The sequence below is a fragment of the Lathamus discolor genome, chromosome 14, assembly GCF_037157495.1.
Source record: "Lathamus discolor isolate bLatDis1 chromosome 14, bLatDis1.hap1, whole genome shotgun sequence".
Lineage (NCBI taxonomy): Eukaryota > Metazoa > Chordata > Aves > Psittaciformes > Psittacidae > Lathamus > Lathamus discolor.
In genome coordinates, this window is record NC_088897.1 from 5,906,422 (window position 1) to 5,923,036 (window position 16,615).

Below are 16,615 nucleotides of genomic sequence, written 5' to 3' on the forward strand. Positions count from 1 at the left end.
GTTTGCAGCTTCCGAGGGAGGTTTGAATCCTCCCTCCGCGAGGAAGCGGGACTTGGCAGGGGAAGAGAGCTCCGGGGTGAGTGGGGCGCTCCGTCCGCCCGTCTGAAATAGGACGGTGCGGGGTCAGCGGCACCGCTGGTTGTGCGAACATCCAGACGTGCGTTTATTACAAACCTGAAATAACGGGCTAGGAAACAAGCCAGTTCACGCAAAGGGTACGTGTTTAAGGGCACGAAGGCGCTTTCGGTCTTCATTTCCAATAAAACACAGGGCTGTTCTCCAGCTGCCACGCGAAAATTGTGCACGTTTGCTGCGCGCCTTCCAGACTCCGGTCTCTTACCGGCCCCAGGGGCGCAGATAAGTGTAGCGCCTGCAGCACTTGTGTCGTATTCCCTGCGACTGCAGGGCGATTTGTGATACATGGGAGGACAGCGACCAACAAGAGGCTGAGGCTGGCCCCAACACATCCGGGGAGCATCCCAGAGTCCCCGGCAAAGCAGGCGCAGACGGAGAAGCGATGAGCACGGGCGGGGGGGGGGGGGGTGGCTTCCCGACAGGCAGTAGCGCGGACAGCCCCAACGGGGCGGGGAGCCAGAGACAGGCACCGCGAGGGGCAGCCCTGGCCCGGGCCCCGCCGTATATAAGCGGCGCGGGGTCCTGCGGGCGCGGTCCTGTCACGCTCGCACGGGGAGGAGGCTGAGGTGGCGATGGCGGATTTTGATCCTTACGACGATCGGGCCTACAGCAGCTTCGGCGGCGGCCGGGGGTGAGCGCGGAGCTGCGGGCGGTGCCGGGGCCTGGGCCGTTGGGGAGCGCCGAGGGCTCACCCCGGAGAGGGAAGGAGGGAGGGGTGCTCCGCGCCCACCCCCCCCCAAGCCGGGCGAGGAGGGGGCGCGGCCGTGCAGGGCTCGGCCTGCCCCGCTCCCCATGGAGATGGCGGGCGGGCACGGCGGGTGGAGAGAGGGATCGGGGGACGCTGCCTCGCTGAACCGTTTGGGCCCGTCTCGCCCCGCCGGCTTCCCTTCTTGGGGTCGCGTTTGCCTACGGCCTTGTCGGGCCCGCTTTGTGAAGCGAGGAGAAGGCTTTGCTGTCCCGGGAGGGGGGTGCGGCAGTCACCGGGCTGCGTGGGGACAGTGCCGCAAGGTTTAGGGCCTGGCGGCGTGGAAGCGCCGGGAAGGGGCGGGAGGAAGGTGTCGCTGTGTTCCCGCCGGCCCGGAGGCGAGTGCAGGGAGGGGATTTAGGGAGCGCTGGGCCCGAGCCAAGGTAGGCCGTGAGGAGCTGCTGCAGGGACAGAGCGGGAGATGGGAAGAGGGAGATTCCCATGAAGAGCTGGAGCGGGGCGAGAAGCCCCTGTTCTGGCGAGTGAGCTCCGCCCGGCGAGGTGCTCTTCTGCGGGGGGAGCTGCAGCGGTGGAGACCCCAGAGCGGGCAGCGTTGTGTCTGCAGCGAGAGGAAATGGGAGGGCTCTGTGGTGCCTCCGGCCGGGAGGACTGTGAGCCGCGTTATGCAGGGCTCCGGGTGCCGACTCCGAATTCACGGTCCTTAAGAATGAGTAGGGCTTGTCTCATCTCTGGGTTTGTTTTTTATTTTTTTGTGCTGGAGAGTGGGTATAGGGGAGGAGCTACAGAAACAATAACCAGCAATTACGAAGTTTGCCTTAAATCAGGTTATGGAGATGCAATTAACAATTGACTTTTTTGAAGGTTGGTGCCATATAAAGCGTGCACTAAAATAAAACAGTAGGTATAAAACGATGAAATAAACTGTCCTTGTGAGCAAATCTTGGCAAGTATGCTATCTTCTAATCGTCCAAGATATGTTTCCTGATCCACAGTGTTCTTGTTCTTTCCTGTTCTTAGAGGAATACATCATTTCCATTTCAAACTGTTTAGGCAGTACAGAGGTTTACTGCTGAGGTTGTAGCAGAAGTAAGTTTTCTAGTCTTTAGAAACACTTTGACACTTAAGCTATGTAAACTTGTTTTTATGCATCGGTACCGTTTGTATCTAAAGAAAGGATGACCTAGAGCAAACAGATGATGTACCCGCTTACAATTCTGTACTTTTTAAATTCTGTAGCAAGTAGCCTTGACAGCAGCCTTGACACTCATAATAAATTCAGCTATTGCTATGCAGTCTATCCTAGTCAATGTAGGCACATTTTATGAAGTAATAAAATTAATGCTAAAATATTACTTTCTTATTCAGATTTCTTTAACGGAGTACTTAAACTTGCTCTCAGGCAAGATGTGGATACCTTGTTTTGGTGAACTAAAGGCATCCTGCTGAGTAGTAGATACCTCTGCAGATCAGAAAACATACTTATTCTGAATTAGCAGTAGTTTTAAGCCTCAGATGCTACTAATGTTAGTGTAACTTGTACTTGCATCTAATTATTACTAATAAGTTACTAACAGCTAATTCATGATTTCAGACCTTAACAGGTCTCTGCGTATTGTGTGAAGTCCCGTAGTATGTGTGACATAATGACAGCATGACTGTTCCTCTTGAAGGTTCTGATTAAAGAATCCCATGTTAGCTTAGTGACTCCTACTCAATTTCAGGCACTTTAGGACTGTAAGAATAGTATAACTCAGTTGAGAGATAATAATTTTTGTGGAAGTTGTGTTTTGCATAACCTTTGGTCTGTACAGTGAGTGAGCATAGGTTTTAAGTGTGACAGAAAACAGTTCTGACATATGTAAGATATCTGTCTCTTTCTCATAGTCTTCAACATCATAGTAGAAGAGCAACAGAATATGACTGTGGTGTGATGAGAGGTGGTTTTGCTACACTTAAGATGTCTGGTAATGGACTGAATAAGACCTGAAACATAATACTGTGGTATGCAGAACTTATTCCGGATGAAGTACATACTGCTGACCTTAAAAGGTTACTATAAACACTTTCTTTGGTAAGTGTTATGGAGCCAAAATTTGACAGGAAAACCTGTAATTAAGTGCTCTGAGGCCTAGTTGAAGCTCTGAACATCTGTACAGCTTCTCCAAGTTGAAGGAAACTGAGTATTTATCGCTCCTGACTTGCTGTTAGGCTGTTTAGTCAGGTCTGCCTTTAAGCACTGGGCTTAGTAATAGTGGGCACTGTACTCAAAGGTTAAGATTCATCTGCTGAAGTACTGTACAAGTAAGTGAAACTAGGGAGCTAGTCTCTATCCTTCTGGTGTTTTGAATTCTGCGTCTTACCTATTCAGTGTTAACAAATGTCCCATGATTTTTAGGCTTGGGTAAGCTTTTTGTTAAAGACATCTGGTGCTCAACAAAACTTGCATTCTGCTGAGCCTTATGCTGCCTCTGGTAAAGCAACTACCGTTGGAATCCAGATAGACTGTTGTCTCCGTGCTGTGCAGAAAGATACATACTGAGCTATTGGTTTGATCCTTTAAAATCAAACCAACTCAAATACTAGCTTTCAAAATATCCAGTTGTTTAAAACTTTTGAGAGATGATGCTTTCTGGAGAGAATAACTGTCTAAAAGAGTAGCTTCAAATTTATAGCTTAGTTGTTCTTTCTACCCAGTATGGCCATACGGTGTTATTGAGTCAGTCCATCAATAAGTAAGTATAATTCTAGGGATATTTGCTTCTGCATTTGTTGGAAGCAAGCTTTTCTTTTCAGCTTTCTGTTTTGGTTTCCTGAAAAAAGAAAGCAAATAGTTGTCTTTCAGATTCTCGCATTAAGATGACATAATTGTTACCTGATTGTATCTGAGCAAAAGTTACACTGAGTGGGAAATGCAGATATATGTTTAACACTTTGGTGTGACTCTAGTTCACTTAGTTCAGATATGGTTTTAATTATAGTTGACTTTTATCCTATTTTGCTACAAATGAGAGCATCTTCTTTCAGTCTCATTGGTTGGGTACTAAAGTCAGCCTTATTAGTTCACTGTTTCAGTGTTGAAAAAAATGCAGGGAAAGCTTCTTTTTGTGTTGCTGTACCTTGATTCTGTTTGGAACCTAGTTATTGACAGTTCATTTTTGTTCTTCAAATGGAGACTAAAATACCAGATATTTAGTGATATATTTTATAACTGAAGTCCTAATGATCACACTCAATAAGAATACTTCATTTTCTAACTTAACATCAGGAGAGATTGCACAACAGTGCATGGATTTCCACACAGGCACCACAGAGTTCTGGTATGCTATGGTAGAAACAAGGTTTGTCTGTAGCACCAAAAATTCTTTTGGGGATTGCTAACTTGAGGGTGTGGTTTCAGCAGCAGCTCAAATTGATCTGAGTGGAGGTTGCTGTTGAAAGCTGGAGTTTTGAGCTCCTGCTTTTGTTCTCCTTCCATGTTGGCCCCAGTGCTCTTTGCAGCTGTCCAGATCACCTTGTTGATCTGGCTGAGAATTCAACTTTAGAGTGAGTTTGTAGGCAAATCAGCTCACTGAACAAGATGACTGGCAGTTCAAGGACCATGGTGAGAATGTGTAGAAGGAGAGAATGTTCCTTTTAAATTTAGCTGCAGCAATTCTAATGTTCTATAGAACATAAAGATGAATTTATTTGTGGCTGAAAGGTAGATGTAAGCTATTTTAATAGCTGTTTGTGAGGCCATACAGAAATTCTACGTAGTGTGGAATTCTTCAGAAGAGCAACTCTGTTTTCTTGTAGCTCCTCCTTAAACCTTGTTCCTTGTGACTAAAGTTAATTCTACTGTACACACAGAACACTCAACTATAGCAGCTTTAGTTCACCAGTGTGTTTTTGACTCTGACTTCTTAATGAGACAAAGGCAGATGAGGAGCATTGTCAAAAATGCAAAAATACAAACCTGGGTGGACACTAATTAAAGATGTGTAGGTTGTGATTCAAATACATTTAGCAGCATGCTGATGATGTTGGTGACAAATGGCTGCTGCCTTGGAGCTGCTACCATAAAAAGGCACATATGACAGGCTCACCTCGGAAGTTAAGGAATCTTCAAGATCTCTGCATTAGCTGATTTGTTAGTAATAAAATGTTTATTCTGGAATGAAAAAAGATACATTGCTTGCCCACTGAATATTCTGCCTGCGTGGAGACCTCAGAGCAGCCTTCTAACATCTAAAGGGGACCTGCAAGGGTACTGGAGAGGTACTTCATCAGGGACTGGAGCAATAGGACAATGGGTAGTGGGTTCAAAAGTAAACAGGGGAAGTTCAGGTTGGATATAAGGCAGAAGTTCTTTACTGTGAGGGTGCTGAAGTGCTGGCACAGGATTGCCCAGAGAAGCTGTGGCTGCCCCATCCCTGGCAGTGTTCAAGGCCAGGCTGGGAGAAGTCTTGGTGACATGGCCTGGTGTGAGGTGTCCCTGCCCATGGCAGGCGTTTGGAACTAGATGATCTTAAGTCCCTTTCCAACTCAAACCATTCTATAATTCTATGAAATAATAGTTGTTTGACCTTCTGTATTTTAGGTAGGACTCTGCAGAAATCTAATTAGTCCATGTCACACTAGCAAATCCTGGTTTGGTACAGTTTATGGTCTACTGTGCTTTTAAAGGCACAGTGAGCTTCTGGGAAAGGGTACAGACATGAAGAAAACCCAGTAAAAGTAAGGCCCTGAAGAGAACAGGGGCAGGGTAGTGGTGTCTCCGGTAGAAGTCAAAGATTGGTTAGGTGGGTAAATGGTCTTGGAACCACTGACAGTGCATCCTGTACTCTGGAAGTCCAGGAGGTTAACTTAAGATTGCCTTGCGCTCACAGTACAAATCCTTTTCTCTGTAAAGGAGATCAAAGAAAGCTTTGGAAAATGAGGCTCTACAGGAAATTAACAGACTTTATATTAATACAGTAAAGAATTTAGCTGCTACAGTCTAGTTCCTCAGCAACTAATGCCAATAGCCTTAACTGAGACTGAGGAAAAAGATAGAAAAAGACAATCTAGGTTTTCCAGATGACAGGTTGCCCGTAGAGGTGGTGGATGCCCATCCCTGGAGGCATTGAAGGCCAGGCAGAATGTGGTTCTGGGAAACCTGATCCATTTGAAGATCTTCCTGCTCATTGCAGGGGGGTTGGACTAGATGACCTTTGAAGGTCCCTTCCAGCCCAAACTATTCTATGAACCTGATTACCTCAAGTCTGTAATTCAGGAAGAAGCAAACATCCAAAGAGTACTGGTAGTGGTTTCTCTGTCCTAGAACACCTTGCCAACCAAGTTTCTTAGTATGTGTCCAATTCAGTGTATTCCAGTCCAGATACCTGACAGTTATGGCAGTAACTTCAGAATTAGGAGAAAATGTTTCTGTTAACTAAATGCTGATGAAATAATTTAGATAATTGTGGGGTGGATGTTGGTAATACATTATTTGATCAATTGCATCCAGCTTAATTTCAGATAAGCTGACAAGCCTGTGCCATGCAAGCATTTCTTCACTGCTATAAATTATAATTAAAATCAAGTCTAGGATATAGGGTTTTTTTCTTTCTTTTTTTTTTTTTTTTTAAGAAGTAATGGGTTTGAGTAGGGGACAGTAGAGAGAAACTTACATTGCTTTTCTGGATGGATTATGAGATGATTCAAGGCCAGCTTGGACAGAGCCTTGGGCAACACGGTCTAGGGTGAGGTTCCCAGCCCATGGCAGGGGGGTTGGAACTAGATGATCTTAAGGTCCTTTCCAACCCTAACTGTTCTGTGAGAAAGACACTCATTCATCATTTTGTTTTGAGTTCACCTGTAATGTAAATACATTGTTCATTTGTTCTTCCACTGAAATACTGCATCAGATAATACTAGAAAGGAGTAGGCCAGTAGTGGAGGTGGTAGGTAGCGGCAAAAGGGATAGAAAAACTAACCAAAGCTGTAGAAGAATCACTTCCAACAGCACCTGAGCAGTGCTGGGCTGTATTACTGACTTTGGTGGGAGCCATGTTCCAGAGACACTGTGATCTTATTAACAGGTCTCGTGGTGGTGGCCTTGGTTCCCGCAAACAGAAAGAGCTGCCGACAGAGCCTCCTTTCACAGCATATGTGGGAAACCTACCCTTCAACACTGTTCAAGGAGACATAGATGCCATCTTCAAGGATCTCAGCATAAGGAGTGTACGACTAGTCAGAGACAAGGAAACAGACAAATTTAAAGGTGAGTGTTCAGAGTTGAATTGTTTGTGGATGATGGCTAGCTGGTAGGGGAAATGAGGGACTTCCAGAGTCACTTTAATGAAGAGCTTCAGTTTACTCTAAAGCGTGGTTAGTTTGTTGATCTGTGTTTGTTCTTTATATTGACTTATCCAAGTTTCTCATTCATTAACAGTTAAATATCTAATTTGAATGAGATTCAATATTGCTTCCATCATCTTCAGATACAGACTAACCAAGTGCCGGGTCAATATTTGCCCTGCCATAAAAGGGTTTTCTCAAACCTTGTTTGTCTTGCATGAATTCTAACAAAGCTGAAGTGTCTGACCCACTTAAAATCCATGACCTTAAGTGTTGAGTACTTACACAATCTTTCTTTAGCTCAGAAGAGTCCCATTGCTTCTGTCTTTTTTTAGTAGACATGGAGAAAAAGCAAGTAGATATAGCTTTTTAGAGGATGCAAATGTGATTTCTTTTGGAATTGGCCGGTGAAAAGGGAGTATATTTGTAAGTTACTTGGGGGGGTGGGGAACCTTAATGCAGAGAACAGGATATTAGAAAAGGGATAAAATCACTAAATGATGTGATGACACAAAATCAGCCTGCTGGCCAAGCAGGTACTTCAGCTTCTTGTTTAAAAATACTGGTAACCAAATGTCAATATTCAGTTAAATAACTGTCTAAAAGGCATAGATTAAATCATCTGTAATGAGAACCCTGTGGCAGAGGGAATTAATCAGACTCTTGGCATTTGTGCAGTGCCCATACAGAGTTCTCTTCAGGGATTTGTCCTTGTCATTAATAGGCACAGGTAAATGCTTTCATCGTTAGTGATGTTTAGTTTCAGAGTTGTGTACATCTTGCACTGACCATATCTTAGCTCATGCTTGAGAGGCTGTTAGATATATAGAGAGAGTAGTTTCTTACGAAGGCTTTTTAAAGTGCTGGTATTAACTCGTGAGGTTCTTCTTACAGGATTTTGTTACGTAGAGTTCGATGAGGTGGAGTCACTTAAGGAAGCTCTTACGTATGATGGTGCAGTAAGTATACTTGCTATTAATTTGTGAAATAAAAAGATAAGCACAACTCTCAAACTCCTTGGTAGCCCATATGACACATTCTGAAGACATTCTCCCTTTTATTTAACAGCTTTTGGGTGACCGATCACTCCGAGTGGACATAGCAGAAGGCAGAAAACAGGATAAAGGTGGCTTTGGCTTCAGAAAAGGTGGTGGACCTGATGACAGAGGTGACTTTTGGTTTTCTAAATAGCTTTTAAATGAAATGGTTGTAGTTATGATGTCTGGTGCTAGCTAATGCTAAGACAATACATGCTAGTAAACATGGAAATGATACAGGAAAGAGGAATTTTTATATGTATATACACATTTCTAACCTAGCTGCTGCCATGCCTGAGATGTCTGGACTATAGATGCGCTTTTTGTCCAAAAGCTGAGTATGTTGTCACTCCTAGCACAGGAAGTGAGACCAATACCCCTGGTGATGTACAGTGTCTTGCAGAGGACAATCGTAAGCCCAATAGTCTGGTCTGCTACTATTTTATTATGATGCAAGAAAAGTGAGTAAGCAAAGTAAGCACAAGTAGATAAATACTTGCTTTGGACTATCCTTCTGTTCCAGTGTAAAACCAGGCTTTGCTGTTGTTGAAGCTTAGTTCAACTAGACTCACTAAAGGTTTGCATTGAATGTGGATTAGAGAAACTTTCCTGACCACTTGTTCTTGGTTAACTTAAACCAATCTTTTGTTCCTGTGTGATGGAACTTGGTAGTACCAAAATGAAAGGATTTTCCAGCAGCATGACTTTGGATATTGAAGGACTGAAACTTTTGTTTGGTATCCCCTTGATCAGCCTTTCCCACAGCTTCAGACCTGAACACAATTGTGGCTTTTTTCCTAGGAATGGGAGGAGGTTCCCGAGAATCCAGAGGAGGTGGATGGGATTCCAGAGATGACTTCAATTCTGGTATCAGTATTAACACTTATAAAGAGAGGCAGCCTAAAAGGCACAGAAATGTTCTCATTTTTATGTCAGATACATTTGTCCCCATTACTGTTTTGATTGAATCTACTTTGGGCCAACTTTGGCCTACAGCTGCAGTGGGATTCTTTATCGGGAATCATCCAATGCCTTATAACAGAGTCTTGATTGTGGATTTTATGAAACAATCCTAAATGACAGAATATTTGTTCAAGTATAGCTTATGCTGTCTAGGTTTTAAGCATTTCTCAAACATGTGGCCAAGTACATATCTGAATAGTAGCAGAAACAGATCATGTGTAAAAGCTGATATTGTATTCTTTCAGAGCAGAGGCTTTCACTTCTTAAGGCGATGTGACATCATTATATATGTATCCCTGAAGCGGCTGACTTCTCCAAAGATGTGTTAGTGTTCCAAAGCACTTCTAAATGCAAAATGTTCCTAAACTTTTAGACCTGTTGCAATAAGGCAAGTTGCAACACATGACTGAGCTTGCTGAGTGGAAGGTAGTGATGGAGCCACTGGGTTTTCTTTTGACTTCCAGTCAGCTGTTAGAATCCAGGATGACATCAAAACAATTGCTTTTGTCCTCTGAAATCATGGGTTTGGTCCATTTTCTGATGGGGAGATGCTGGCAAGTGCAACTTTGCAATGTCTGGTCTCTGTGTGAGTGGAATGGACAAAGTAGGAGTGCTAACAAAGTGTGCCCTTGCCACTAGCATGAAGCTGAAGCATGGTGCTGGAGAGAGGAAGCTTGCTGCAGTGCTGCGCCTAACCTGCCTTTGTAGCTAAGCATTCCAGTGTCAGAGCTTTATGCTGCCTTTGGCAGCTTCTTTAAAATGTGAATGCATTTCAGCTTGTTAGATGCTAGCTGGGTGATTGGTGATTCAAAAGTTTAGCACTGAAGTTTTAGTTGTTGCAGAAGCTTTTCTTCTCAGGTTGTACAGCCTTGCTCTGGATCAAGTCTTTAAAAATGGTTCTTTGGCACTGAAGTAAGTAAGAGACAGTTTTGCAACTCTGCCGAATACCAAAGTGGAAAAGAAAATCTCAGATGAGAACAAAACAAAACAACGTTCTCTTCCAGATGGCTTCTGAAAAACAGAGTATATCCCTTGTAGGTGTGCTGAAGTATCCTCCTCCTACTGAATGCAGATGATGGGGGCTTGGAGAGATGCTTTAGAGTAGTCATTGGTACAGACTGGAACTCTGGTCAGTGACAGGCAGCTCTTGATTTTTATTTTTTTTTTTTTTTTATACATAAACTGAAGAAATACAGCCAGTTTCATATCTAAAGTCTGAACTGGTTTTGATTATTATTTTTTTTCAGCTCTTTAGTAAATGCCTGGTCTGTTCATAGTTCAACTAAAAAGCCTTGGGGTATTGCTCTGTTTTTCAAAGGCTCTGTTTTAGAAAGACTTTATATTTCACTAGCTGTTCACTTAGCTGCTTACCCATTTCCTCTGCTCCTGCAGGTTTCACGCCAAGGCTGTAGCCAGTGGGTGATTTGGCTACAGAAGTACTCCGAGTACTGCCAGTGTTGTCTCTGAGTTCAGCTATGGGTGTTAACAATCTGAGTTTGCAGCTGAAGCTCGTATTTTAAGCTCACTTGGTGACCCACTCTCCAACACTCCAATAAGCCTCTAGGAGGATAAAGCAGTTTCTAAACTTGGCGTAGTACATACTTGGTTTCAAACAGAATCTGTGTGACTCTTCTAGAACATGTTGGAGATCTCTGAAGCAATCTGTCTACAGACAAAGGCTCTTAGTGCATCATCTTGGACTGACAGCAGTGACTTGCAAGGTTTTCCAGTCATCCAGTTAAAAATCTATATTAAAAGCATTGCAAAATACACTCATTAAATTCACTGTCTTCCATCTTCAGGATTCAAAGATGATGACTTCTTGGGAGGCCGGGGTAGAGGAACCCGCCCTGGAGACCGGCGACCACCAGGTGCTTCAATGGGAAGTGGTGGCACTGGTCGCTTCAGAGATGGGCCTCCCCTTCGTGGATCTTCCATGGACTTCAGAGAGCCAACAGAAGGTAATCTCTTTATCTTCTGAAATTCAGTCTTCCTTCACAAAGCAGACTCCTGCTGTCTTTGTCAGGTTAAAGCTACTGCCCTTGGCAGACCTTCATTCAAACCTCCTTATTTTTTTCTTTCAGAGGAAAGAGCACAGCGACCCCGACTTCAGCTCAAACCTCGAACAGTTGCTACTCCCCTCAATCAAGTAGCCAACCCAAACTCTGCTATCTTCGGTGGAGCCAAGCCCCGAGAGGAAGTAGTAAAAGAGCACGACTGAATTTGGGGTTGAGAGGGAATGGGGAGGCGGGAGAAGAAGCAAGACAGTACAGAGTAACTAGCTCTGCTGGAATGTCAACCCTGCAGTTTACCATTCCTGCCATCTGGTATTTGTCCTCTTTGAAACCGAAAACACAGAGCTTGTGAATGCATGTCAGCTGTTAACAAGTGGTTTTTAGTACGTTCTTGGCTTTGCTGTATCTAGTGCCTGCTTTGTGCTGAGTTTCCCTCTTCTGTTTCCTTCCAAGCAGCGCAGTTGCCAGTAGATAAGGCAGTGTAGCTGCTTCCACGAGTGTGGAGGTCTCTGGACAAAGGTGCTGCTTCACTTCTTCCTTTCTGGGTTTGTTTTACTTTAGAAGCACAGGTTAGACTTAGTTATTTCCCTGTATTGTTTCCTTTTACTTCCTCAGTGCTCCTCTTCTGACCTGCATGTCTTGTTCTGTATTGCTGTGGCTCTGAAGAGGAAAACTGGAGAGTCCAGATGAGTCAAACAGAGAAATTTACAGTTCTAACCAAGTAGTAAGATACCATTTTTGTCAACTGGTGACAGTTACTGTGTACAGCAGAGCCCCTTATAAAACTAAGGGAGAAGAGCTGCCCTTTCACACAGGTTACCAGGAAGTATCAATTTAGTGAATGCCTTGGCTGAAAAAAAGCCTGGTGAATAGGTGGTGGAGTTAGTATGGCTGCCAGCAGACTCTTGCTGGTGGCTGGCTGTTGGCTTCAAAATGGTATGATACTACACCTCTGCTCAAGGTTAGCACTGCAAGAATGTGCCTGTTGGAGCACAACTGCTCACCGGCTCTTTCTGCTTACTTTCTTTTTTCTTTTTTTGGGGTTTTACATGTTTGGTAAATTTTTAAATGAAGTTTCTACAAATAAAATGGACTTTTTTATTTTGTTTAAGGAGTGTATACTTTGCCATGCAGTATGTAACCCCCCCATCACCCCCTGTATTTCTTTGCCCAGTGGTGTACAGTTTTAAGACCTCTGCCTTCAGAATACCTTGAAAATGGGCAGATTGGAAATCGTTCTGCTATAGATTCTCTTCACGTAGAAGTTGGGGTAAAAAGCATCTCTAAGTGCTGCATCTCTCTTCACTTGAAATATTTCTTGTGGGTATTGTGTGGGAGGAGGGAGGTGAGGCTGGAGCAACAGGAAGAGGGATCATTAATGTTCCAAAACAAAGCCTGGCTCTCTCCACATGGAAGTGTGCATATGGCCAATGCATGAGGGAAAAAACTTGGGCCCCTAGTGCTAGTGCTGACAGCTTTTAGATGAAGCAGCCAGCACTCTGGAGTGCTGTCAAGAGGAGTTTGGAATCATGGCTGCTTTGCTACCAGCATCACTGCTAGTAATGAATTTCTTCCCTAAAGCTACCTTTAATGTCAGAGTCCCAGCAATTTACAGAACTACTCTTTCCTTCCTTCTGCCTGTCACTTAATCTGCTTTTGAGATAAGAACCATTTGTCTAACACTAATACTTAATTTAAGACAGACATGCATTTGTGTGGTTGTATTCCAAACCAATAATTGATCTATTTACATCTTCAATGTGGAAAGGATTTTAAGAACAAATTCCCGTATAAAAACTCACCTCTAGTCAAGACACTTGACTTTTAAATGTAAAAACAAAGGAAAAGAAAAAAAAAAAGGAAAAGAATTCCGAACACTTAACACATTCTGCTTCATAACAAAATAAATTTATGGATATGGTATTTTGTGAATGATCTTTTAAATAAAAGAAAAACATTAAGTAATATTTAACATTGGTCTTTATTTGAGTCTGCCATAGCATGTTTCCCCCTCTCAGTTTTCAAACGTTGTGTTAATGTGGAAATTTCCTTAAATTTTTCTGGGAAAGCAGTCCCAGAGCCATTCTTGAACAAAATATGGGGGAAGCCTAATCTAAATGAGTGCTGGAACATGCAGGACACAGTGAAGTAACAGTTGTGTGTGAGTGGAAGCGAGCCCAAGTTCTTTTTCCTGTGCCCTTACCTGTATTTGAAGTGTTGCAGGCTCTGTAGTCCCTCATGTTCCTCATTTCCCAGAAGCTGAGTTGTGCTGCCCTCTGACCAGGATCATCCCCTGCTGGATAGAGAGCAGAGGCTGTGTCCACCTAATGTGAGCAGGGATCAGTTTCATGTGGAGTCTTTGTGGTAAGAGGAAAGCAAGCAGACCAGTTTGCTGTTGCCTTGCCCAGTTTCTCCCAACTTTTCCAGCTGACCTGTTTCCCACTAGCTGCAATTGTTAAGGAGGCTGTTGCCCTGTGCCTGTGAAGTGTAGGCATGCTGCAGGGTATGCTGAGAGGGGGAGCCATGGTTTTATTGAGGAAATGAGCTCTGACCTCCTTGCTGCTTTTACTGCTTTTCATAGCATGAAAGGATGGGAAGTGTTCCTGCCTTCTGGCTACTTGGTCACTCTTTAGACCTGCTGTTAGGACAGCTTGAGCAGAGAATCCAGCTCCTGCCCTGGAGCTACTTGCTGCAGCAGCACAGCATGTGTACTAGTGCCTGGCTGTCGTACAGGAGCAGCACCCTGAGTGTTGGAGTAAGAGCAGGGCTAGCTGTTGGAGGTGGTGTCCTTAGCTGCTGCATAAAGCTTGCTCAGAACTGGTGTTTCAGGCCTTTGGATTGTAGAAGCAACGGTTTCCTCACTGCATGGAGGAAAGTAACACTGATTTGTGAGAAAGGTAGAGAGATGGAAAATGGCTCATCTTAGTGCTGTATGTAGCTTTGTGTACCTGCTGGTATCTGGTTGTCAAGGGTTTCCTACTAGTGAATGTAGCATGATCCCAGTATCATTTTTGCAGTCCTCTGTATGCAACCATCAATGCATTGCCTGGTTTTGTTGGAGCATTCTGGGTTCTGCTTCCCATATGGCTCAGGGTTAGACTCCTCCAGTCCTTTTTGTGTCCTCCCTTTGAAAAACTGATGAACGTTTTTTCTATATAGAAGCATCTCAAATGAGCTTCTGTCAACAGTTGACAAAATTAATGTACACATGTGGCATTTGGCATTTTCTAGGGGGAAGCAGGATTATTTTTGCCCCATCCCACCAGCAAAACAGTTAAGATACAATCTGTAATGCTTAGTTTTACCTGCAGCTTAAAGCTAGGCCTGGCATGGCAAAGCCAAGACCCAGGAGGTTACCGGCAGTGGTAACAAATAGATGATGCGCTTTGTGGCTATTCGTATTCTCCCCAAGTTATTTCTAGCAACTGTGCAGAGCTTTCTGCAAGCTTGAGCTTAAAAGAACTGGCCAAAACTGAAGTCAGGAATGCAGCAGACAGGGTTTGGAACTGAAATTGGATTTGCTTTGCTACTGTGGAAAGTGCTTTGTTGTGTTTCTCCAGTCGGGGTGCAGGTAGGGAAGACTGGTGTGGCTGGAAGAGCTGTGGGACAATGCCAGAGTAAGCGGCATGCATCCAACATGCCATGGAACTCCACTGGTGGCCACTTAAAAGCAATTCCAAGGCCAGGAGCAGTCCTGGGAGAGCTAGACCCAGTCCTAGCAGCAGCAGCCATGGTGGTGTGTGTGTGTTGTGAACTTCCTAGACCATGGCAGCATCAGAGGAGATTCTGTGGTCATGCGTGGGTTCTGATGGTTGAAGAGAGAGGAGGAGGAGGAGTGTTCCCCTATTTGAATGATGGGCTGGGGACAGAGTCAAATCTATGCCCTAGAAGGTGGCTTACTCGCCTTCCTAAAGTAGCAACGAGATGTTAGCCTGCTACTGAGATGTGCTGGCACTGCTCGGAGAGCCTCTGATGCTGACCATGAGTGTCTGAAGTTGTGTGAGGTATCCCAGCGAGCAGCTGTACCCAAGACTTGCTATCCCAGGGCAGGTTTGGATGATCCTGATGTTCTTCAACTTGTTTTAGGAGTTCTATTACAGTTCCCATCTTGACTTTAGCACACAGTATAGTGGAGCGATTGCTACCTGTAGTGCTACCTGTAGTGCTACCTGCTGACTTGTCTGCAGAAAAGATTGCAGAATGCTGGGAAGTTTGGAGCAAATCCTGTGATATTCCAGCCCCTCCTTTTCATAGGAAAGACTGAAGAATAAAGGCAGCGAAGTCTGAAATGCAGGGTGCTGGCGTGTAGTGACTTGCAGAGCAGCCCTTGTCCTACTGAGTGCTTTGAGCAAAGCTGTTTCCAGTGCTCGGTTTCCAGGAATCCCCCTGCTCACCTGGAATGTGTTTCGGACGAAGGAGTCACGTTTGCTCCGAGCAGCGCAGCCGACAGCCAGGCATAGATCCCTGGGTTTTGATACCACCTCATTCCTTCTCAGTGTGTGGAAGTATCATTATTCCTGCTGGCTTCCAGCAAGAACACGGGCAATAAGCTGTTACCCACGAGCATCTTCACATTCGTGTTAAGTTTGTGCTTTACAGACTCATGGTTTCTGTGTTTCCCTACCAGTGAAGGCTCCGAGGGAGTGGGGCTGTGGTAGATCCCGGCGCATTCTAGCATAGAACCTTTGTAGTTCTCGAGGGCACTTTTCTGGACTGGGTTCTTGGGATGCAGTTTTGTAGGTGATGCTTGTCTGAAATGTTCAGAAAGGGGAGTTTGGTTGCCAGCTGAGATTGGAATGCTCTAATCTGGTAGCTGAATCCCTCCCCTCAAATGCCACTTACCCACTGCAGGATGTTAAGGAATCAAATTCATTTGAAGTGGCAGAGGGCCATCTTTCATCAGGTGCATGCATTTTATCTATATAATCTGTAATGTATTCTGTTATCTGTGATACCACTCACTGCTGTGCTATTAATCCAACTGACCAGAAGCATTTAAAATGGTGTAATCATATTCTTTGACCCTGCTTTCGGAAAGGATTTGATCCTTCAGTGCCAGACACTTGCCTCTCAAGCCTGATTCATGTTTGTAATAACAATATCTTGATGACATTGTATGTTCTAGGCTAACTGGAGAAAGGTGCTACCAAGGTACGGCTTGCCCCTGGCCTCCACATCAGGGATTGCGAAGGAGCTTTGCTGGTTTCACCCGTGTCTGCTCACGTAAACCCAAAGCTCAGATGGGCACAAGGAACAGGAGATCAGGTGCTGGTCGCGCAAGTGGTGTCACCGTGTGCGCACGGTGTCACCCACGTCCGTGTTATCAGCTCTGAGATCATGTTCCTCATCTTCATGTAGCTGTTTGGGTGACTAAATCTAAAGCATTTTCTGGTTTCCTTTTCCATAGCTGCAATGACTGTGTTTCGTGACGTGTCCTG

The 16,615-nt window shown here is 44.5% G+C and overlaps 1 protein-coding gene across 2 annotated transcripts; it reads left to right on the forward strand.

Annotated features, from left to right (window-relative positions):
* The first annotated feature begins 652 nt into the window (after positions 1-652).
* EIF4H (eukaryotic translation initiation factor 4H) lies at positions 653-13,144 on the forward strand. 2 transcript variants are annotated; one of them, XM_065694523.1, is made up of 7 exons: positions 653-766; positions 6,904-7,085; positions 8,057-8,121; positions 8,231-8,330; positions 9,001-9,066; positions 10,965-11,123; positions 11,247-13,144. In XM_065694523.1, exons 1-7 carry the CDS (start codon positions 708-710, stop codon positions 11,381-11,383), a joined length of 768 nt encoding a protein of 255 aa, XP_065550595.1. In that variant the 5' UTR covers positions 653-707; the 3' UTR covers positions 11,384-13,144. The 2 variants fall into 2 exon arrangements, with proteins under 2 accessions (XP_065550595.1, XP_065550596.1); XM_065694524.1 differs by lacking the exon at positions 9,001-9,066.
* Positions 13,145-16,615: the final 3,471 nt, after the last annotated feature.

Coding starts and splice junctions, on each gene's coding strand:
- EIF4H (XM_065694523.1), top strand. CDS start 708: ATGGCGGATTTTGATCCTTACGACGATCGGGCCTACAGCAGCTTCGGC. Junction 767..6,903: donor AGCTTCGGCGGCGGCCGGGG/GTGAGCGCGGAG, acceptor TCTTATTAACAG/GTCTCGTGGTGGTGGCCTTG. Junction 8,122..8,230: donor CTCTTACGTATGATGGTGCA/GTAAGTATACTT, acceptor TTTATTTAACAG/CTTTTGGGTGACCGATCACT.